Below are 23,386 nucleotides of genomic sequence, written 5' to 3' on the forward strand. Positions count from 1 at the left end.
TGTGGGGACGGTGAAAAGGTTGGAAGTTGCGGCTCTGGGGGAGGGAGGATGAATAGATGCAGCAGACGCCTTTTAGGGCAGTGAAACTACTCTGCATGGTACTGTAATGGTGGACACACGCCATTACACACTTATCCAAGCCCACAGAGTATCCAACACGAGTGAACCACAGTGTGAACTACGGACTCTGGGTGACAATGGTGTAGCAATGTCGGCCACCGACTACACCGAGTGAGTCACTCTGCGAGGATGTTGATAATGGGGCATCTGGGTCTGGGGGAGGTGTTTGGGAACTTTCTTCTCGATTTTGCTGTAAACCTAAAACTGCTCTAAAAACATTCATTTTTAGAGAAAAAAGGATACTCAGGTGTGTGAACATTTTCCTCATACTACAGACAGCAAGCAGTCACAAGACAGGTAAATGCACCAGACTGTATACTTGGCCATGAAGTATTTTGTTTTTTAAAATCTTTCTGAGCCTGGGAATCTTCTTTCTTTAAAATTCTTAGACTAAATCTCCCTTCTCTTTCCTCATTCTCACTGGGTCTACCTGAAATTCACTCATGCGCCTAGGAAAAACAGACGACTCATTGTAAACATCTGAGTCATAAATGCAGGAGATAACTTTAATAGGCTCCAAAATGCAAATCGGAATTTTGTAAGTAAAATTCCAATGTCCACACTTAACTCCTAATGGAGACCTTTGAGCCCAGGAAGTCAGAGAAGGACTTTAACACCCCAAATGCAAGAGGCTGTCGCTGGGGAGAAGCCCAAAGCCAGACTGTGTGGGCATATGAAGCCACACTGATAAAGAGTTAAGCACCTGTTGGAATTGGTCTCAATAGCAACCGGGAAGCCAGTGGTCCCAGAAAAAACATTTTCACAGGTAGTGTTGGGTCAGCCAGGAATCAGTCATGTGCTTAAAGTTGGTTTAACAGACGAAATAATGGAATACTTTTTGTTAACAATACACAAACCAACACTTACGTATAAGATCACCTCGCCTAGATGAATTAACAACGTATAAGAAATACAGACATTTGTGGTTTGAAATTGGTAATCTTCTTTGAGGTCCAAGAAGATATAAAGTACTTTCATTAATTGAATGTGACTCAGTGTTTGCAACAAACTAACTCCAAAACCCCCAACAAACTTCGGTAGAACAAAAGAACCTTTAATTCAATGCAAACCTGTACGAAAGCCTGTACTTGAAACAATAAAATGGAATGTCCAATAAACGCTCATGTGAGCCCAGGTTCAAGAGGGGTCTCCAGGCATCTGACATTACTTTATAATTTCCACAGCCTATTTGACGGTCCTGGAAACAGAGTTGTTTTGAAGACTTTGCACATGTAACTAGTAACAACCTGAGAACCCTTCCATATCACCATCTGAACAAAACTGCTACCTGTGCATGGCCTTCCGTTTTGTCAAATAAAAGAAAATCACGTGATCAAAATGGAGGAGAAATTTCTCAAGACCAGAAGACAGGGCTTACATGACGACGTGAGCCACAGCAGGATGACGTTATTTTCCTGCGCCTTCCCAAATGAAGTTTTATCACCAGGTAGCAATAGGGAGGATGACATTCATGTTCCCGGTGGAGTTACAACGCTCTCCTTCTAGCATCTCACAACCACTCCGATCAATTAATAAAGTGTGTTTTGTTTGGAGAATGAATGGGGACAGCTTTCTTCTGTGCATTTTATTAAAACTTGAAAGCTATGGCTGGCTGCCATCGATGACGCCCGTGGAGCTCCGACAGCCTGATGTTCCAGCCTGACGAACAAGCAGCCTGCCCGGCTCACCATTGGTCATCCTGACACCGAGGGACATTCAGGGAGTCTGAAGTTTTTATCAGGAAGGATTTTCTCCTGTTATGGAGCAAATAAAGGTTCTTTGTAACGACGGCTAGAAACACATGAGACCTTTCTTCACACTGTAAGAACTGATAAATAGTTCACCAAATGAACCAAAGACTTTATTTTTCAAAAGCAGATAAACACCAAAGTGCGATGTAGTATCCATATTCGTTGCAAAAAATAATTACTGAAACTTTCAAAATATCAAGTGAATAAGCTGAATCAACGGTTATGATTCTAATTTTCAGCCAATATACAGATTTTTGTTCAAGGTCTAGGCTTGACTTCTACATACTATTATTCACATGCATCCCCTGTGCCTATTTATCATCAAAATGGGGACTCCTGGAAGGCGAGTCCCGCTTTGTCTTGATTTCAAAGATGACACAGCGGCAACCCAAGAACTCTGGCTTGCTGCTTGAGTCCTAGAAATCATGTCTTCCGATGGCATACAACAAATGAGATTTCTGAGAAATAAAATCAGACTTCGGGTTCCCTGGACACAGTTCTGGCCCCCACGCCCTTCAGCACCACGGCACCTGGAAGTGCTCCCTCATGCTCCTCTGTGTCTTCCCACGCACACCACCAGGAGCCCAAAGGGGCCCACGTTCCCAGCTCCGTCATGAAGGTTTTCCAGAACCACATTAACCCAAGTAAAGGCACTGGGTGCAACTGCCCATGACTGTTTTTGTTAAGAAAAAAATATATATATATATGAGAGTGCCTTGGCAAATGGGGAAATGATACCAATTACACAGTTTCAGAAAACGGTTCTATAAATCCCTTCTTTCAAAATTGTGTTCAAAGGTGTTTAAGACCAAAAGGCTGTAAAAACTGTTACTACAAATAATTCCTCCACAAGGAAAAGCCCTTCATGGAACCTGGCTGAGAGCCTGGCACAGAGAGCCGAGGGCAGACGGAGCAGTGGTGCGACCAGCCCCGTGTTTCTAGAATCGTTTATGACCCCATGGATCCTTGTCTGGGGGGTGTGGGTAGTCCCTCCATGTACGTAAAAACGAATTCAAAAATTAAAGTGAATTTTTGTGCTAGTGAAAAGCCTGCGGTTACAGAACCTGAGGGCCAAGGCCTGAGGCAAGCCTTTTGTCGTCAGACGTGAGGACAGACAGACGGACACGATGGTAATGCTAGAGGCTGGCTCGGCCGCATTCAGGCCAGAACAGTCTCAAACATAAGGCAACCTGTGGCTTCTCAGTTGGAGCCCACCACCAAAAAGGCCCACTGAGGCAAGAAAAGAAGCTGGCAAGGCAAATCACTGGAAGATACTCAGACAGGGCAACGATCACAGTGAGATGGGATGACGGCCTAGGGTGGCAGGCAGGTGGGACACCCTTGACCCAGCACTCAAGGTAAATGTCTCTGCATGTCCTGTGCACGACTCCAAGCAGCAATTTCTGGGGTTTGGAAGTGTGTTACTTTTGCAATATTTCCCCCCAAAAGAAGACACAAAGGTGGAACCCCTGGAAGGAAGAGACCACCAAGGCAGAATCTCCATCAGGGGTGGGACTGGCTGAGAGTCGGAGCGGACTCCCTGCCACATACAGCTCCCGTCAGGCCTGGTCGAGTCCTACAAACGCTTGTAGGTGCCCAGGAGAACTTTGCAGTTAGGACAGTAATGGTCCACGTCCTGCAGGGCGTCCACACAGAAAGGGATGAAGCAGCAGCCTGCTACGCACCTGGGAGAACAAAAATAGCCAGATAAAGAATATGTTAGTGACTGAAGTAGTTTGGATGGTGGCAACCCAAGGATACATCAGGAGTCCTAACCCCCCAGAACCTGCAAATGAGATCTTATTTGGAGAAAGGGTCTTTGCAGATATAATTAAGGATCTCAAGATGGGGTCATGCTGGATTAGGCAGGTGGGCTCCCCGAACCCCGATCACTGGTGTCCTTGTAAGAAGAGGGGAGGACACACAGAAATACAGGGGGATGAAAGCCATGTGAAGACAGAGGCAGTGATGTGGCCACAAGCTAAGAACATCTGGACAACCAGAAGCTAGAGGAGGCACAGAAGGGCTCTCCTCTTAGACCCTGCAGAGGGAGCACGGCACCTTAATTTTGGAAAGCTCAGCTCCAGAATTGTGAGAAAATAAATTTCTATTGCTTTTAAACAATAAGTTTGTGGTCATCTGTTATGGCAGCCACAGGAAACTAATACGCCAACTAATGCCAAGCTTGCTCCCACAGACAGACCAGACCAAGTGCATTTTCAAGTCTTGGGTTCTCTGGGCACTTTTCAAAGTCTTACACTGAGGTTAGTGAACTTCTTTTATAAAGGGCCAGACAGTACATAGTTCACATGCCATTGTAGTGTGAGAGCAGCCACAGATAATCCATATACAAATGGTGTGATGTGTTCTGATAAAACTTCAGTGGGCTAGATCTGGCCCTCGGGCTGTAGTTTGGTGACCTGTCTCAGACTGATCACTTTTCCATATGGAGAGGCTGCTTCTTACAGCAACAACCAAATAAAGTTCCCCCAAATAGCGCCCCTTAGCCTATGTAATCAGCAAATACAGGAAGGACCTTCACAAGGCCTGTGGCGTAACAAGAAATAGCCAGTTGTACAAGAGGCAAGGGATCCTGAAAAGAAACGCACAAACGTCATTTCCTTTGAGGGAGAAAACAGAGCCCATGGTTTTCTGAGATTCCCAGGGCCAGGAATAAGGTGGCTGCCTTTATCTGTTTGGGAAAAAAAATTTAAACTGTGTTTCTTCAAATTTCTCCCAGAACAGAAAGTTACTATCTCTTTCAATATAATACCCTTGGTGCAGACATAAATATTTACACAATCCCCTTGTGGATGCAATGGGAAAAATACTTGGGCTTGTAAAGGGACAAAAAGTTCTGAACAGATGACTATCAACTATTTTAATGTACGGATTGTTTAGAGCTTCTCTCAGAGTGAGGCAAGCACTGTTACTGAGGTCATGAAATTCTGTAAGAAAAAGAAATCTCTAGGGTACCACCCTACACAGATGCAAATGGCCTTATGCTTGTCCCTACACGCAGGGAATGGTTTGAGCAGATGAGCAAGAAGTGATGGGACAGCAGCTCCTGGGCATTGATATGCTTAGGAGCAGTGCTTTTCCACAGAAGATGATTTCTAGTTAATACGATGGGAAGAGGAGCCACTGGTGTAGAGTGGGTAGAGGCCAGGGATGCTGCTCAACATCCTCTACGCACAGGATGGCACCCCACAAGACGGAAGTGTGTGCTACAGGTGAGAAAGGCTGTGAGAGGAATGTGGGACAGCCGAGGGGTCTGAATGGACCCCAGACTTACCCGAGCAGGCACAGGCTCCCACAGGAGAGCCAGGTGAGGGCTCCGGCGTTATAGGACAGCTGGGTCACAATCATCTTGTTGCAGGAAGGGCAACACATCTGTACCGGGCGGTCAAAGAAGGAGACAGGCTGCTGCACGTAGACTGTCTGCACAGCAACTGATGGAAGGGAAAAGGACAGAGCCCGATTGGTAACAAGGAAAACGTTTGGTAGGCGACAGAAAGATACCGGCAGGGTCTTGACAGTGATTTGCACACCCATGTTTACAGCAGCACATTCACGATAGCCAAATGTCTGTCAGTGGCTGAATGGAACAGCACAATGTGGTCCATCCATACAGTGGAATAGTATTCAGCCTTTAAAAGGAATGCAGCTCTGACACATACGACTCGGGGGAACCCTGATGACGTCATGCTAAGTGAGATAAGCAGCCACAAAAGGACAAGCACTGTACGATTCCTGTCCATCAGGCACCTAGAGTTGTTCAATTCACAGAGACAGACAGTAGGTGGTGGTGGCCAGGGGCTGCAGGGAAGGGAACAGGGGGGTGTTTAATGGAGACCGAGTTTCAGTTTTGCAGGATGGAAAAGTTCTGGAAATGGGTGGTGGCAGTGGTTGCATGACAATGTAAGTGTAGTTGATGCCACTGAACTTACACTTGGAAATGCTTAAGACACCGTGTATTTAAAAAAATGGGGTGGGGCAGGCCCAAGGCTGCCGACATCTGGGGCAGCCACCATCAGGGAGCCCCTCAGGGGCCAGGACCTCTTTGCCAGCGTGGATTCCTCAAGTCAGGACTGCGTACCTAAAGCAGTTGCAATTTTTTTTACAGCCTTTTCCCCAAAATGATTTGTAGTTCTGTGTGTAGCACTTTGCCCTGATACAGGTGCTCCACAATAAAAACCAAATCTAATATTCAAAAAAAAAATAGGGGAGGTGACAAAAAGAAAAAAAGAAGAAACTGGCAGATTTCCAGAAATACAATTTGAGGGGGCGCAGAGAGCTGCCACATGAGAAGTGGAGGAAAGGACTGTGTGCCTGGAGGAGGGACTTGGCTCAGCTTGGCCAGGCGTTCAAACACAACTGTCTGTGCAATCATGTGGGAGCTTATTGAGAATGCAGGTTCCCAGGCCCTGCCCCCAACACAGTCTATCTCTGCAGGTCGGACAGGGTCCCCAAACTGCATTTAAAGCTCCCTGAGTGGTTCTATGAAGGTGGTCTACAGATGGTAATTTCAGAGACCATGACGTGGTGGGTTTTTGTCCCCATTTTCTTCACCCACAGATTAGTGGTGACCAGGGGCTGGGGCAAGGGGAGCAGGGAATGCTAACAGGTACAGGACTTCTTTCTAGGGTGACGGAACTGTTCTGGAATCAGTGCTGACAGCTGCGCAACGCAGGGAACAGACTAAAACCACCGAGTTGCACACTTGAAAACACTGAACTTTATGGCCTGGGAATTATATTTCAGTGACACAGTTATTTAAAAAACAGATGTAAACAGAGTTGTTTTTAGGATTAAATAAGAGAATGCTGGTAAAGAAAGAACCTCACACCATGCCTGGTACAGAGTGGCCCCTCAATAAAACAATTCCCTCTTTTCACAAAGAGCCTCCTTTATCAAGTCCAGTGCCCAGTGCAAAGGCTGGAGCGCACGGAGCCAGGGAGCACTGGCCCAGCTCTTCGGGCCGAGGCAGGGAGCTGTGCTTGTTACAGGGTGCAGCCAACAGGGGGGACCCCAAATGGGCATTTAAAATGGGGTCCGGAACTCAAGGTGTCCAGGAGATTTAAGGATGTCCTCACCACCCCACCCCCAGGTGTGGGTTGGGGGAAGGGACAAATGGAACAGGGCCATTGGGAGCTGTTTTGCATAGCAACAGCCTTGTAGCTAACCTCTGGTGTGGTCATTTAACATATCTATAGCCTTTGGCTGGTCACTTAGATATGTTAAATAGCTGTGGCCATGCTCTGTGCCAGGGGAATGGAAGTAATTACCCCACCAAGATATGACTGGGGGGCAGGTTCCCCCAAGTTACAGCACCTGCGCGGGAGCTTGGAGAAGATTGGCTCCATAACATGGGGTCACACCTGCCCAGACCCACGATGGCGACCAGAAAAGCTGGAAAAGACAGCAGATGGAGGACAAGTGTGCCCGAGTGTGGGAAGAGTCGAAAATGGGGCTGCAGAGGAAGATTGGCGCGGGGATTTAAAACCCAGATGCAGCAGCCATTGAGGAGAGAACCACGCAGCCTTGACAGAGTGGAGACTCCCGCAGCCCTGTGAGAGAGAATCACCATGCGGCTTTAGCAGAGAACCGCCACTCGGCTTTGGCAGAGTGGCGACCCCCACCCCCCTTGCAGCCATTGCGCAGGGGGAGAAGCACGCGGTTTTGGTGGAGTGGGGACTCCTGTGGCCCTGGGAGAGAGGACCACGTGCCTTTGCCAGAGTGGGGACCCCCGCAGCTTTAGAAAGGGGAACCACCACCTGGTTTTAGCAGAGATCCCGGGGACTCAGCTGAGGGTGCCAGGAACCCAGGGAGGTCTCCCAGTTGAGACGGAGTACTAACTGGGAATAACCAGAGGACTGCCTGAGCCATGGACTTCTATTTCCTTTCCTGAGATACGGTACTCTGGACTGGGCAAAGGGGGAAGGAAGGAAGGACTGTGTCTGTTTGTGGGTGTTTTAAGGGGCTTGAGGATTTTTGATAAAGACATCAGGTCACTACTTTAAGTTTTGTAGCATTAAATAAACACTTCCTTTCCTTTTCACGAACCTCTGGCATTGACAGACATCTTTCCTCTGGCGGCGGACATAACGGACCTGGGGGCTTCTTTTAATAATAGTATATCGTCCCAGGCCCCCCTTGTTTGTTCTGTTAACATGCTGACAGTGGAAGGGGTATGTGAAATCATGCTGAAAGAGAAAACTCGGTGGCAGGCAGGCACAGACATTCACAATCATCACAAGAGCAGCTAGGTTCTTATCAGTCCCAAAGCTCTTTGAGTTTTACATGGTCTTTTTGGTATTTGGCAAAGTTGTTTAAGCTTGTATTTCTGACAAAGTGACTTCCTTCAGTTCCTTTTTAGGCTGCTGGAATGCCATTGCTGTCGTCTACGTAGTAGATGGGAAATTAACGATTTCCCAGCACTAGCTGAGCCTAATACTCCTTGGGAGGCCTAGAAATCTGGGTGGAGCCTCCCAGAAAACACCGTCAAAGAAGCCTGCTTTAGTACTCACGTGTAAATTATATTGATTTTTTTTTTGGTACAAGAATGAGTTATTTATTGAGCAAAGAGTGAGGTAAAAGTCAAGTTATCTTGTCCTCTCCCTTCTCCAGGGGTCAAAGTTACTTGAGCACTTTTATCAAATAATTACTGATTAAACTTGATTTCATTTTGAGAACTCATTGGTATAGGTGCTTGATGAGCCCTAACTCACAGACGGGAAAACTGGGGCACATGGCAGTTAGGGGAGCCCAGGCAGACTCACAGGGCCACTCTCCGACCTGGCATTTCCGCCTGAGCTGCTGGTGATACTGAATCAGCAGCTGACATGGAAGCAGCAAGAAGTACTCAAGGGCAAGGCCATGAGGAAGCTGCTGGAGGAGTGATGTGACACATGAGGAGGACCTGGATAGCTATTGTGGCTTCAGAGATGGAGGAAGAGGGCTGTGAGCCACGAAGCTGGGAAAGTCAAGGAAATGCATCCTCCCCCAGAGACTAAAGAAAGGAAGGCAGCCCTGCTGAGACCTGGATTTAGCCCCATGAGGCCTGTCAGACTTCTAACCTATAGAGTGAATAACAAAAGGAGGAGGAAAGAATAAAAGGAAGACAGGAAGAGAAGAAAGCAAAAAGGAGTAAGATACGGGAATGTCACGTCTGTGGATGTGTTGAAGTTACTGAACCATGCCAACAGGCCAACATATTGCTTATTCCCAACTTAAGCATTTAACAGCAAAACTCGACGGAACTGGGAAGCTGCAGCCAATGCTGGAGACAGAGACCACCCTCAACTCCTTTTCCTTTATCTCTAGAAGGATGGATGCTTGGGGTAAAATCCAGCTCTTCCACTTTGGTCCTTCAGGGACCAATATCAAAATAAGTGCATGAAGAAGCACTCTGTCTTCTAGGAGAAAGGGGTACAAGACAGTGCAACCACACACAGCCATGGGAGCCAGCTTTAGCTAATTCCAGCAGAAAGGGGTTACTATGGGGAAATGCAAATGGGCTGAAACAAATGAAAAGATGAAAAACCTCCCTCATTATAAGACAGGTGAAATTTAAAACTGCACTAAGATAAAACTTTTTACCAATTACACTGGCAAAATTTCAAAAGTTGGACAATATACTCTCTTGGCAAAGTGGAAACAGGCACTCTCAGACATTGTGCAAAATAATAAACCTCTATGGAGGGCAATTTGGCAATATTTATCAAAGTTACAGCCCTGGCTGGTGTGGCTCAGTGGACTGAGCACTGGCCTGCGAACCAGAAGGTCACTAGTTCCATTCTCAGTCAGGGTACATGCCGGGGTTGCAGGCCAGGTCCCCAGATAGGGGTATTCAAGAGGCAACCTATCAATGTATCTCTCACACATCAATGTTTCTATCCCCTCTTTCTCCCTCCCTTCCCCTCTCTCTAAAAAGTAAAATAAATAAAATCTTTAAGAAAAATTATAAATGCACTTATCCTTTGACCCAGTAATACTGTTCCTGGGGATTTCTTCTAAAAGCACACCTACATACTTAAGAAATGACATACACAGTGCTGTTTACAAGCAAAAAATTGGGAACAGGCCCAACAGACATTAGTGGATACTGTTTAAAATAAACGGAGGCACACTCACATGGGGCATATCTATGCTGTTGTAAGAGAAGGAGAAAGCTGTCTAGGTACCCAACATGGGTACTTGGTTAAGTGAGAAAAAAAGGTGAAAAGAATGCACATATACACATATACCATGGGCATAGCATGCTCTCATTTCTGTAAGAAAAGGAAGGGACAATATTTATTTGTGTTCATTATGTCCACAAAAAGAAATGCCGGAAGGATACATAAGCCTTCAGAGTGGCTGCCTAAAAGTTGTGTGGGTCCATGGGGTCCGATGGGAAAGGGAGTGAAACTTCTTTGTGCATACCCGATTGTATCGTTTTGAATTTAGAACAATGGGAATGAATTTAGAACATTAAATAAAAAGCTGCTGCAATTTCCTAGAGGGCCTGGATAACCAGGCTTGGCGGCCACTCATGGAAACATTAGGCCAAACTGCACTGCCTGTTCTGTGAAATAAGCCTTGTACAGTGCATTCTGAGAAGGCAGCAGCAGTGGCCACAGGGCTTCCAGTTTCCAGAAGCATGGAGGCATGGTTCCCAGGAGGCGCAGCAGCCTCCTGTGTCCAGTGATCAGGGTCCGGGACAGCACATGCCATGGGTCCGCATGGCGTCCACACTGCTGTCCTCACCCTGACGCACTAATGGACGCCAGTGTGCCAAGACACTGAGCGCCGCAGCGTGCAGTGCTGCAGATGGCAACAGGGCTGGGGCTCCAAGCCTGATGCCTGCAGCAACGAACAGCCTCCACCATGTGCCCTACTGTGCACCACACATGGTATGCTTTTTTATGGAGGCTTACTTTTGAGTAAGTTTGGGAAGCAATGGATTAGAGAACAAGCTTTAAAAGAAAGGACCCCTCATTCTGGCAGTTGTGAGCTGATTATTTCACTGTGGTTTTAATTTGCATTTCTCTGATGATAGTGATGTTGAGCATCTTTTCATATGTCCATTGGCCATCTCTACGTCCTCTTTGGGAACTGTCTGTTCAGGTGCTCTGCCCATTTCTTAATGAGACTGTTTATTTTTTTGGTGTTAAGTTGTGTGAGTACTCTATATATTTTAGATATTAAACCCTTATTGGATGTTAAAAAAAAGTTGCTAGAAGACAGGGGAGCAACTTTTGCAAATGGTGCTGCTGGGCTGGGGTGGGTTTCAGCTCACCCTCTCCTCACTCACAACTGTTTCCTCCCTTCTCCTGCTCCAGCCCTCAGCTCAGGGCGCAGGGTTTCTATCAAACTCAGCAGGAAGGGTGAGGGCCCTGAAAAGCAAACTGTAATAGCCAAATTTCTCTGGCATGGTCGGTTGTGCCTCTGTGTAAGTGCCAAAGGATCGATTTATGGCGGACTGGGGAAAGCTCATAAACTGTACTTTATTATGGAAAAGCCACGAGACTCACCGATGCGGAACCTAAAGAACTGTATGCAACATTTCACACAAATGAAAACTGGACCGACTGGCACTTCGCTTAGGCTCAGAGTCACTTGGGTGGCTCTCATGATCCCCACAGAGCCCCCAAGGCCAGGGTGGTAAGGGGCCCGGGGAGGCCACACGTACTTGCGTTGGCGTTGGGGACGGGCACTGGCTGGGTGTAGTACGCAGGAGGGTTCATGCCCTTCCCATCAGGGCCAGTCACGAGCCCCGTGGTCGGCCCAGGCGGCGTGGGGAAGTAATTGTTAATGGCCACCGTCTCTTCATAGGATGGGGGTGCGGTGGGCACCGACGAAGGCCCAGCAGTCGCCTGGTACAATCCCGGAGCAGACATTTCACCTGAAGCAAAAACAGAAGATACCAGATCAGAAAGTCAACTGACATCTCTCTCTCCTCTCCACCCTCATCTTGAATTTTTTTCTACCTGTCAAAAAGAAAATCTGAGGAAATGACTCATGTCCAACTTTGTCCAAAAGCCAGAAAAGGAGTTCACGTCCTTTCAAGACCAAGAATCATCCCCTTAGCAAAGATTCCCTAAGTAAAGACAAAATATAAGTAATGACAGCTGCAAACTGCCCAAACCTATAAAAATCCCCAAAACCTAGAAAATCCCAAGGGCAAACAACTGAATTTGAGCAGAAGGTTCTTTGCAATTCAAGCCACCAATCTTTCACATCTAGAATTTTCTTCTTTTTAACTGCTGTGTTTTTTTACAAATAGTTCCAGGTGCCAGAAAAGATAAAGGCATCCAAAAAACAACCACAAGCTATTGCCAATAGAATGCCCAGCAAAAGAAGCCAGACGCGACAATGCATGCAGAAATGTACGTGAAATTCAGAAATGGGCAGAATGAATCACGAGGCTAGAAGTCAGGACAGTGGTGACTCTGGGGAGGCGGAGAAGACTGTGGAAGGGGCAGGAGGGAGGCCATTCTGGGGGGTTGGTCATGCTCTCTTTCTTCATCTGGGGGCTGGTTACATGGGCATGTTAGCTTTGTGAAAATTCAACTTGTGCACTGTTCTGTATGTTTGTCACAGTTTTTCAAAGTAAACACACACACACACACACACACACACACACACACACACACACACACACCACACACCAGTTCCCATTTTGAAAAATGGGTATCGGGGCAGCCAGGCACATATTCCCTTTTGTGAGGGCAAAGAAAGGATTTTTTTCTCCTAGAGCCGATGCCCGCCTAGAATTACACGGCCTGTGCCCAGGGCGTGTTCCTGTCTGAAGGCCCACACTCACAGCCCCGGGCCGCCATGGCGCGCACACAGTGCTGTCCTTTGTGTGGCTGTGTTTTCCAATGGGGCAGGGCCCGGGCTGCTGTGTGTTAGGAGATCCATTCAAACCTGTCTCAGGAGAAATGGGGATATGAGCTCCCAGGGCAGCAAGCCACGGTCTGGGAGCTCGGATGGGCCTGCGGCCCCTTCCCACGCACTCTGCTTCATCTTCTGGAACCAGTCGGAAGCAGAGGCAGCAATTAATTCTGCTGCAGGGAGAAGGGGAGAACCTTTCGAGGAAGTTCTGCCATTAAGCCAGCATAAAAAGAGAGATTTCTCTGGGGGAAGAGAAGAAAGGGCATACGTTTCAAAGTGGAAAGTGAACATGTGCAAAACAAAGCCAATAAATAAAGCTAGAGAGTTTGGAACTGGGTTCTAGAAAATTTTGAAAGTCCTTTTGAGGTGTTTGCACTTTTTAAGACGGTGTTGTCCAATGGAACTTTCTGGAAGGATGGAAATGTTCTCTGTTAGGACTAATACATTCGCCATCAGACACAGGATGCTGTGAACACTTGAAATGGCGGCTGGTGTGACTGAAGAACTCAATTTTTAAATCACATTTAAATACAAGCAATTTAAATTTAAAATAGAATATGGAATTCAGTTACCAGAAAACTTTTTGTAAGTCTGGGACACCTCAGGTATATGAATCTACTTTAACAACAGCAAATTTAATAAACTCTAGTATCCAATTTGGGATATGTCAATGTAAAATACACCCCGAGTTCCAAAAACTTAAAAATGTGAATGTAGATGTCGTTCATAATTTTTTAGTATCAACTGTATGTTGAAATGATACTATGTCAGACAGATGGAGTGAGATATGTTGTTAAAATTCATTTCACTTGCTTCTTTTAAACTTTTTAAAATGTGGCTTCTAAACAATTTAAAATTGCCCGTGTGGCTCATTTCCTGGTTCTATGGGACAGCAATGCTACAGAGCAATGGGAGCTATGGAAAATTATAGAGAAGAGGAAGGTCCAACCCCAGAAAGGGTAGATGACGCAGAAGCAAGAAGAAAACTGCAAAAGGCCTCCATGTGGATGGAGAGGATAGGAGGGCAGAGGGGAGGGGTTAACAAGATCACCGGACATCTTCGTGAAAATAGGCTTGGGGTTAAACATGAGAACACTGTGAAAAGTGCTCAAAGACTGTTGCCAGGTTCCTCTGACACTCACACAAAAATGCAGAAGGATGAAGACCACAAAGATCAGGCCCAGAACACATATCTATCAAGCTCACCTCCTAAATCTGCTGATGCTGGCCCCAGGGACTCCCCCAGCTGCTGCTCACAGGGACTGGGCTCCAGGAGCCTTCGGCTGGGGGAACAGGCCGGGGTGCTCTGCGGTAACTTACATCCACATTCTGCATCGAGGACGTGCTGTCCCTTCCCGTCTCAGGAAAAGGCAGACCCTAGCTGTCTACATGATTTATTATGAAAACTGAGTCATATTTAAAAAAAAAACCCACAAGAGCAAAAAATACCATGCATACAGCAAGCCTAAAATAGCCCTGTTTGCTGTGGTTGCAATTGGAGTGCTTTGGGAGGGAAAAATAAGGTGTGGGGTGCCCTAAATTGTGCAAATAGTTTGGGTCAAACCACTGGAAATCAGTGACTCAACTCAGAAGCAGGATTCCTCTACTTCAAAACCACTGCCTCTCTCCTCCATAAGTAAGGAAACGTGGCCAGAAATTGTAAAGACAGAACATACGAGTGTCAGGAGGTGAGAGCCTTAAGTCCATCAACGGTCAAGACTCATTGTTCTGGAAATTAAGGCCAGGGTCCCCCATTCATTGACCAGGCATCATCTTGTATCACAATCTATTTTCTGGAATTTCAGGACGATGTATGTTGGGAGTGATGCTTTTCATCACATAGCCACAGAAACATGCTTATAATTTTGAAAGGAACAAGAGCAACAAGCTAGAATAGTAAAAAATAAAAAGAAAGAAAAAAGCAACAACCCATAACTAGCTAGTTTAAAAGCTTTCTAAATAAATTCCAGAGCATTCCTTCCCCAGGCCCCAGGCCAGGAAATGCCACTTCACTCAGTTCCCTTTCTCTCCCCTCCCCATTTCTTTTCATTTGGCTTCGGCCCACCTAGCCACCCACCTACTCACCCTTCCAGAAAGGATTTGCTCCACTGGCCTCCACCACCCCCTCCCCCTAATCCCAACAAGGTGACTCTTAAGAGCAGCAGTCTCTCACCCCGCCCCCCCCCCACACGCACAGCACGCACATGCATACCCACACTCCACTGTCACCAGAGAACCCTTTGTCACTCCAATCAGGATGCCTGTGTGATGTGGCACTAGCACAATTACATCTAATACCTGTGTCCCTTTTTCTGGAAGAAACTGCAAATCCTAGAAAAGCATCTCTGAGTTTAACAAAACTCAAAGCCACAGTTTTTGGACATAAAAGCACAGCCTTGAGAATCCTGGGTGATTGGGGCGGCTCCGAAGAGCCCTGGTTGCTATGGTTACTGGGGGCTTTGTTGGGGGGGATAAAAGGAAAAACAAGGGGGTCTCCTTCTTCCCTTCTGCTGTTTAACTTTGTTTTTAAGCTCCCCAGGGCGTGGCTTTTCCCAATTGTCAACTTAAGAGAACACACTGAATATAGGTCTCCATTCACCTTCCACTGGCCCCCATTTGAAATCAAGAAAACGCTAAAGGCTGGAGATTTCTGTTTTCACCATCTCAGAATGGCTGTTTTATTAGTTACATCCAAATCTAGGGATACATTCCAAACCCATATTTTAAATATGGAAAATGTGGCCAGGCCGGCCTGCTGGGCGGTGACCTGAGCAGCCCCTCCGGGCCTTTGCTCAGAAATGCGCAGCCGCCATCCTGAAGTTCCGACTCCGCTGCAGGATCCCGCGGTCTCAGCGCCGCTCTGAGCCCAGGGTCAGTCCCCCATGTGACTGCTGGTCACAGGAAAGGTACTTCCTTCCGATCCATGGAGCTGCATTTCTCACGTGAGAAGCACTGGGCTTGGACTTGGAAATTGGCTCATGACCAGCTGCATGATCCTGGCCCCCACTCCCTCATCTGTATAAATATGCCACTTGGAATTTGGGGGTCCCTGACTGAAAATTTCCCTTGTTCCAAGTCTCAACCATTTGCCTAGTAAATGACATTCTCTTACTCGGGCAGTAAGGGGATATTCCTCGGCCCAGAGCATGTCTGGAGGCAGCTCTGTCATCCCACTGGGCAGAGAACAGGAGTTCTAAATCTTGTTTTCATTACAGCTGCTTCCCCACTACCCTCCTGCCCCTGCCCCAAGGAGAAAAATTAAATTATCTTTAAATTCAATTAATTAATTTAAAGATAATTTAATTTCTGCCTAACCAGAGAAATGAAATACTAAGAATTAAGATTTTGTTCAGTAGGGTTGGATTTTGGAGGGCCACACACAACTGTAATATCTAAGATACTTTTCCACGTCTCCTCCCCACCGAAGACCCAGTTTTTGCTCCCCTGGGTCCCCACCGAGAATCCACTGTGCAATCCACTGTGCGGTCCCAATGAGTGCTCCAAATCACCAACATTCATTGGTCTAGTATTTCTAAAACACGCCTCCTTTTTCTTGCTGTCATGGATACAATCATCCAACCACATTTTAACCTTTTACTGACCAAGTCCTAATATCCCTTACATCCGCACATTCTTTTTTTTAACTAAGATTTTATTTTTTATGGTAAAATACCTTTTTATTATTTTAAAAAATTATTTAAATTACATTTTATTGATTATGCTATTACGGTTATCCTGATTTTTCCCCCTTTGCCCTCCTCCAGCCAGCACCCCCCCACTCCCTCAGGCAATCCTCACACCATTGGTCATGAGTAAAAGTTCTTTGGCTACTCCATTTCCTGTACTGTAATTTACATCCCCGTGGCTGTTCAGTAACTACCTATTTGTACTTCTTAATCCCTATTCATCTCTCTACCCATCCCCCACAACCCCCTCCCATCTGGCAACCATCAAAGTGCTCTCTGTATCCATCCGTGATCCTTTGTTCTTCTTGTTTGTTTAGTTTATTTTTTAGATTCAATTGTTGATAGATTTGTATTTATAGTTCATAGTGTTGATCTTTTTAAATTTTTTAAAGATTTTATTTATTTTAGACAAGAAGGAAGGGAGAGAAACACCCATGTATGAGAGATATATCGATTGGTTACCTCTCACATGCCCCCAACAGGCATGTGGCCTGACCGGGAAACCAAACTGGGGTTTCAGTCCACAGGCAGCACCCCCCACTGGGCCAACCAGCCAGGGCTGCTTCTTTTTCTTAAATAAGACCCTTTAACATTTCATATAATAATGGTTTGGTGCTGCTGAACTTGTTTAGGTTTTTCTTCTCTGAGAAGCTCTTTATCTGCCCTTCGACTCTAAATGACAGTTTTGCTGGGTAGAGCAATCTTGGATGTAGGTCCCTGCTTCTTATCACTTTGAGTATTTTTTGCCAGTCCCTTCTTGCTTGCAAAGTTTCTTTTGAGAAATCAGCTGACAGTTTTATGGGAACTCCCCTGTAGGTAACTAATTTTTTTTCTCTTGCTGCTTTTAAGATTCTCTCTTTATTTTTAAACTTTGGCATTTTAACTATGCTGGGTCTTGGAGTGGGTCTCTGCATCCATCTTGTATGGGATTCTCTGTGCTTCCTGGACTTGCATGTCTATTTCCTTCACCAAATAAGGAAGTTTTCTTTCATTATTTTTTTCAAAGAGATTTCCAATTTCTTGCCCTTTCTCTTCTTCTCCTTCTGGCACCCCTATAAGGCGAATGTTGGATCTCTTGAAGTTATCCCAGTGGCTGCTTATAGTATCCTCTTTCTTTTGGATTCTTTTTTCTTCTTGTTCTGATTGGTTGGTTTTTGCTTCCTTATGTTTCAAATCATTGATTTGATTCTCCTCTTCATCCACTCTACTATTGTTTCCCTGTAAATTGTTTTTTATGTCAATTAGTATACCCTTCATTTCTGACTGGATTTTTTTATGCTGTTGAGGTCCTCACTAAGTTCCCTGATCATCCTTATAATCAATGTTTGGAACTCTGCATCTGATAGATTGTTTATCTCCATTTTATTTAGCTCTTTTTCTGAAAGAACAGTGATCTGTTCTTTCATTTGAGCTGTGTTTCTTTGTCTCTTCATTTTGGCAGCCTCCCTGTGTTTGTTTCTATATAGTAGGTAGAGCTGCTTTACCCTATGTATTGGTAGTGTGGCCTAATGTAGTAGATGTCTTGTAGGGTCCAGTGGCACAGCCTCCCCATTACCCAGGCAGAGTACTTGAGATATGTCCTTTGTGTTGGCTGAGTACACTCTCCTCTTATAGTTGAGCTTTGGTTGCTGTTAGCAGACCAACGGGAGGGGTTTCTCAGGCCAGTCAGCTGCAAGGATTGGCTCTGACCACTTAACCACTAACCTCTGCTCTCTGTGGAGGATCAGTTGTGCGGGGGCAGAGTGGTGGTGCTCCTACACAGTCTGCCCAGCAGTCCACTAGGTGTGCTGACCTTGGAGTTTCCCAGGTGGTGCAGACCAAAATCAGCCCCCACCTGTGTTTTGTCCAGGGCTACCCTGACTGAGCTATAAAGCAATCTGAGATGGCTGCTACTTGTGCTGGGCTTGGAGATTCTCAGGCAAAGCCAAGCTGTGAAGCTAGGCTGGCTACTGCTAGTGCAGTCCTGGGGTTCACTGAGGCCAGCTGTTGCTTGCTTGAGAAGATTTGGGAAGTTGTGAAGCTTGAGCCAAGACGGGACATTCATATGTAAAAGCAGCTTGGCTGGGCTTGTGAGATGGGTGGGGCAGAGTCTCTGGGGATCTCCAAGGTGTGTCAAACAATGTCAGCCAGGCTGATGGAATCTCAAATATGGCTCCAGTTTGCTGTCTCTGTAGGGGGGGTGTTTAGAAAAGGGACAATGGCCTCTGTTCACCTTGATGCCAGACACTTCAGTTTCTCCCTGTCTACCACTGGTACCTCTCAAGCTGCTATCCTGGTGCTGGAGCTCAGAGGGAGTGAGTCTGAGTAGGTGAGTCTGTGGTGTGTGGATTCTTTAAGAAGAACTTCTTGGGGCTCCAGAAGTTTCTTCCACTGACTCAATCCCTGCTGGTTTTTGCAGCCATAAGTTGTGGAGACTTATCTTCCTGGGACTGGAACTCTGGGCTCAAAGGGGTGGTGTGGAGTTGGGACTCCTTGCTCCCAACATATCCCTCCCAAATTTTTATCCACTACATGTGGGTGAGGGGCCAGCCTGTTCTGCATCTGAGTCCCTCTCACCAGTGTGGACGGATGTGGTTTCTTTTAATTCTTTGGTTGCCAGACTGCCATTTAACTTGATTTCTGATGGTTCTGAGTGATGGTGGTTCTACATTTTAGTTGTAATTTTGATGTGCTTGTATGAAGAGGCAAGCCATGCCTGCCTATGCCACCATCATGACCAGAAGTCTCTCATCTGTACATTCTTTTGAAGGTGTGTCCAGCCCTCTTGCATCTTAATCTCATAAGCCACAACTGAGGGAGGCAGGCAGGACAGGGTGACCAGCCTGGGGATATTCCCCTCTGCTGCACTGGGGCCAAGCAGGGCTGGGCTGTCTGAGCTGACCAATTCCTCCTGTCTCCAGTCACTTGTCTGTCTGGGTCTTTAATCTGCTGAGTCCCCATCCCACAAAGAAACTGAAGACTGCTAAATGGTACCAAATAAGGAGGCTATTAAAACCTTATTTTGGCATCTTCAAGTCCAGAGGTTATGGCCTAAGCAAAATCTACTGCTCTTCACAACCACCCCAGATTCACAACTGTGTTAACAGGAAAAGCATATCGGGCTCTTACTTTGTTGTAATGGGCCCTGTAATTCATGCCCTTACACGTGCTATCCCATGTAGTTCTCACCACTGAGTCAGGAATTATTGTTACCATCATCAACCAAACAAAAAAACTGGGGCCTAGGGTGGTTACGCAGTTTGTCCAAAGTCACACAGATGGAGTGGCAGGGCTGGTATTTGAACCCATGCCCTCACACTCCAGAGCTCTTTACCTCATTGAACACCTCCCAGGCTCAGAGATCCAGACACAATCAGCAGCCTGGTTTTGCATACTTTGCCCCCAAGGGAAACAAAAAGAAAATAAATTCTTCCCTAGCCCAGGTAAAAAGGTGCATTTCCTGCAGATTTTCACACCACACAACTGAGACAAAAGAAAAAAGACTTGCCTATAATGGATTCAAGTAATTTTGTCACTGTGGACTCTGCAATTCAGAACAATCCACTTCTTTAATAATGATGGGGCCAGGATCTCAGTGACCAACTAACAGTATATGTCCACAAAGCTGTTCCTTCCCCATTCTGGGGAGACAAACAATAAAGGGGGAACCTCAATTTCTAAGATGCAACTTTTGTGCAAAGCTGCCTACTTAAAGTGATGGTATAGGCTGGGATATCTCAGACACATGTGACAACACCAGGGGAGAAAAAGGCAAAAGCCTCTAGCCAGCTGTATCCCAGAGCAGCTCAGTCCCAGCTTCCTAATGTCACTCTGTTGAAAGAGAAGGGACAGGCCCTGGAAGTCCTAGGGAGAAGCCACACCTTTGAGGCCAGCGATCTTCATGCCCTGAGCTGATCCTGAAACCCTGGAAAGTGGGAATGAACTCCTCGAGGAACCTCACTTTTACCAATCTATCTGCTCCTCAACAGTTTGGCCTAAACAGCTTTAGAGTTTAGGGCCAACTAAACATACCGGGAAGATCTGCTGTTTCAGGCGCTCACTGAGAGCTCGAGAGTTGTCTCACACACCCGTGCCTGCACCCGCATTCTTCAGTGTTTTGGGAGCCAAGACTGGCAGCAGTCTGCCTGGAATCCTAAATTCTAAGGGAACAATCTGAGTTCTGGGAAGTCTACGGATGGCTGGCAAGCAGCTTTATCACTGCCAACTCAGCTCAAAGGCATCACCGGAATCAGCCTTGAAAACATGAGGCTAAGTGAGAGAAGCCAGACACAAAAGCCCACATCTTGTATGATTCTATTTACATGAAATGTCCACAACAGGTAAATCCACAGTCACAGAAAGCAAATCAGTGGTGGCCAGGGGCTGGAGGAAGGGCGTTGTGAGGACATGGGGAATGAGTGTTAATGGGTACGGTTTCTTTTGGGGGAGATGAAAATGTTCTAGAACTAGACAGAGGTGATATCTGCATAACGCTGTGAATGTACTAAACGTCACTGACTGTACACTTTACAATGGTGTATTCTATGTCATGTGAACTTTACTTCAATAGAAAGAAAAAACAAGGCATTGCCAGAACTATCTGATCTCCACGTCAGAAGCCAAGGTCTGCAACCTGAGCCTCCAAATTCGCTATTCGTCTCGGTTCAGCCCGTTTACCTAAAGTCAAGGCCACTGGAATCTTTCTGACCCCCCAACGTGTCCCACCACAGTGACCAAAGGTCCTGGGTTGCCCAGGGTGGAGGGGTTCCCAGGACACAGTGGACCCCTTCTCCCCACCTCTCTCTCACTTTACTTCCTCCCACCATTCCAAGTGCCAATCATTTATGAATCTTCAGCCTTGCTTAGACGTTTCCTACAGGCCAGGTATGCTCTTTCCTGTCTGTCCTCCTTTTCTTCCTTCCTTCCTTCCTTTTCTCTCTCTCTCTCTCTCTTTCTTTCCTTCCTTTCTCCCTCCCTCTCTCCCTCCCTCCCTCCTTTCTTTCCTTCCTTTCTTCCTCCCTCCCTCCCTCCTTTCCTTCCTTCCTTCTCAACGTGCCTACAAATTCCTCTAACTTATCATATCCCAGCATGCATGTCACTCTCTCCAAAAACAACCTCTGGCCTTCCCAGGGTAAAATTCCTCCCCAAACCTCTCTACATAGTGCAGAAATCAAGGCTGCAGGGTCTGGAGTCAGACCACCTGTGGTCACATCCAGGTTCCCCCAGACCCCACAGGATGATGCCGGTGCCTCAGTTCTCCCACCTGTAAAATGGGCACAATGGTAGTTTCTTAAGGTTCTTAGGAGGATGAAATGAATCCTTATGAAAGGCATCCAGAACAGTTAGGAACAGATAAGCACTCAGTGTGTGTTAGCTGTTGTACAGTAAGTGTTCCTCTGCCATTCTCATCACAGAGCATTTTTACTTTTCTGTCTTCCCAACCAGTCTGTGGGCCCCATAAGAGCAAGGATTCAAATTTATTAAAATCTGCAACTCCAGCACCTAGAACTAGGCTCCAAACATCACAGGTGCTTCGTAGGATGGCCCACCATTCCAGTTTGCCCAGGAGTTTCCCGGATAAGGGACTTTTGGTGCTAAAGCTGGGAAAGTCCCAGGCAAACCAGGACAAGTTAGTCACATTGACGCTTCAACAAATGTTTGTAAAAAATACCTGGATAAAAAAAGGATACCAAGCCCCACCTTGGATGACTTCAAGATCTGGAAGCTGACACAAATGAGGTCTTACCCTGAATAGCCTCAACTTAGAATCTGAGAAAGCAGCTTAAAGGAAAGCATTCATGTGGCAACAGCCTCCATCATGGATGGTTTCCCAGTTCGGCTCAAGGCAACATGAGGGTGTGGCCAAAGCCTCGTTAAACATGCCCCAGAACTGGAGTCACCCTTCATTCCCTCCAGGACTCCTGGGGGAGCCATGTCTCCCAACAGAGCACCCTGGGATGTGAGGCAGGGCGTCAAGTCCAGGCATGGGTGGAAAGGACTTGGAAGGGGAAGTGTGGAGGCCTGCACACACCAACCAGATAAGCTCAGGGAGAAAAAAAAGCCCCCGTCTCTGAACCTCACTTTTACTCCCCGATGCAAGATGGTAACATTGCTAGCATCCTGGATCTGCAGAGGCACCTGGTTTCTGATGACATCCATTCCCGCTCCTGGTTGGGGTTACGAAAGTGGCACTTCCTGGCACCGACTGTATCAGCCATTCAGGGTCTGGACTCGCAATCACTGCCACCGCCCTCAACTCAGAAAGACCTGCCACTGTGTGTTCATTATCTGGTCCTGGGCGTGGCTCCAGAGCCACAAGTTTGACATGGATGATGTGTCATCCATTCTCCACAAATAACCATCTGCCAAGAAAATTTGGAGACTCTAAGTCGCATGAACCCTGAGATGCCATAACGTCAGCAACCCCTACGGACTTGTGTGGACAGGAAGGGGAAATGGGGTTCACACCTTTGCAGCTATCTCCATTGTCAGTGCTTGGAGGCACCTGGTGAGAACTGAAAGCCTACTAGTGGTAGATGAGGGAGATACGGGATTTTGAGTCATTTTTCCTGCCCAACCCCATCCCTTTCTGGTGAAATGTGACCAACAGGCAGTCAGGGCCCAAAAGCAAAAGAGGAAGAGGACAGAGAGATAACGTCCACCACTGAGAATTCTCCTTGGCTACTCTGGCTGACATAGCTCAGTGGATTGAGCACAGGCCTGCAAACCAAAGCGTTGCCAGTTTGATTCCCAGTCAGGGCTCATGCCTGGGTTGCAGGCCAGGACCCCAGTAGGGGGGCATGTGAGAAGCAACCACACATTGTTTCACTCCCTCTCTTTCTCCCTCCCTTCCCCTCTCTCGAAAAATAAATATTTAAAAAAAGAGTGGATGGGTACCACCCATCTCTCAAGGGACAGTAGGACAGCAATTGGCCTGGCCTGCTGAATACCCAACAGTCACTCTGAGAA

At 46.6% G+C, this 23,386-nt stretch overlaps 1 protein-coding gene across 2 annotated transcripts in view; it reads right to left on the bottom strand.

Moving 5' to 3' along the window:
- Nucleotides 1-1,946: 1,946 nt before the first annotated feature.
- The window catches only part of LITAF (lipopolysaccharide induced TNF factor), a 41,401-nt gene continuing 19,961 nt past the window's right edge, over nucleotides 1,947-23,386 (bottom strand). For both annotated transcript variants that reach the window (XM_045819633.1, XM_045819632.1), the window contains exons 2-4: nucleotides 11,548-11,760; nucleotides 5,167-5,323; nucleotides 1,947-3,556 (exon numbers count right to left, since the gene is read on the bottom strand). In XM_045819633.1, coding sequence (XP_045675589.1) covers nucleotides 3,448-3,556; nucleotides 5,167-5,323; nucleotides 11,548-11,755 — 474 coding nt within the window. In that variant the 5' untranslated portion in view covers nucleotides 11,756-11,760 and the 3' untranslated portion in view covers nucleotides 1,947-3,447. The remainder of the gene's footprint in view (nucleotides 3,557-5,166; nucleotides 5,324-11,547; nucleotides 11,761-23,386) is intronic.

Source organism: Phyllostomus hastatus, unplaced genomic scaffold, assembly GCF_019186645.2.
Source record: "Phyllostomus hastatus isolate PE091 unplaced genomic scaffold, TTU_PhHast_1.1 phas_scaffold_385, whole genome shotgun sequence".
NCBI classification, from domain to species: domain Eukaryota; kingdom Metazoa; phylum Chordata; class Mammalia; order Chiroptera; family Phyllostomidae; genus Phyllostomus; species Phyllostomus hastatus.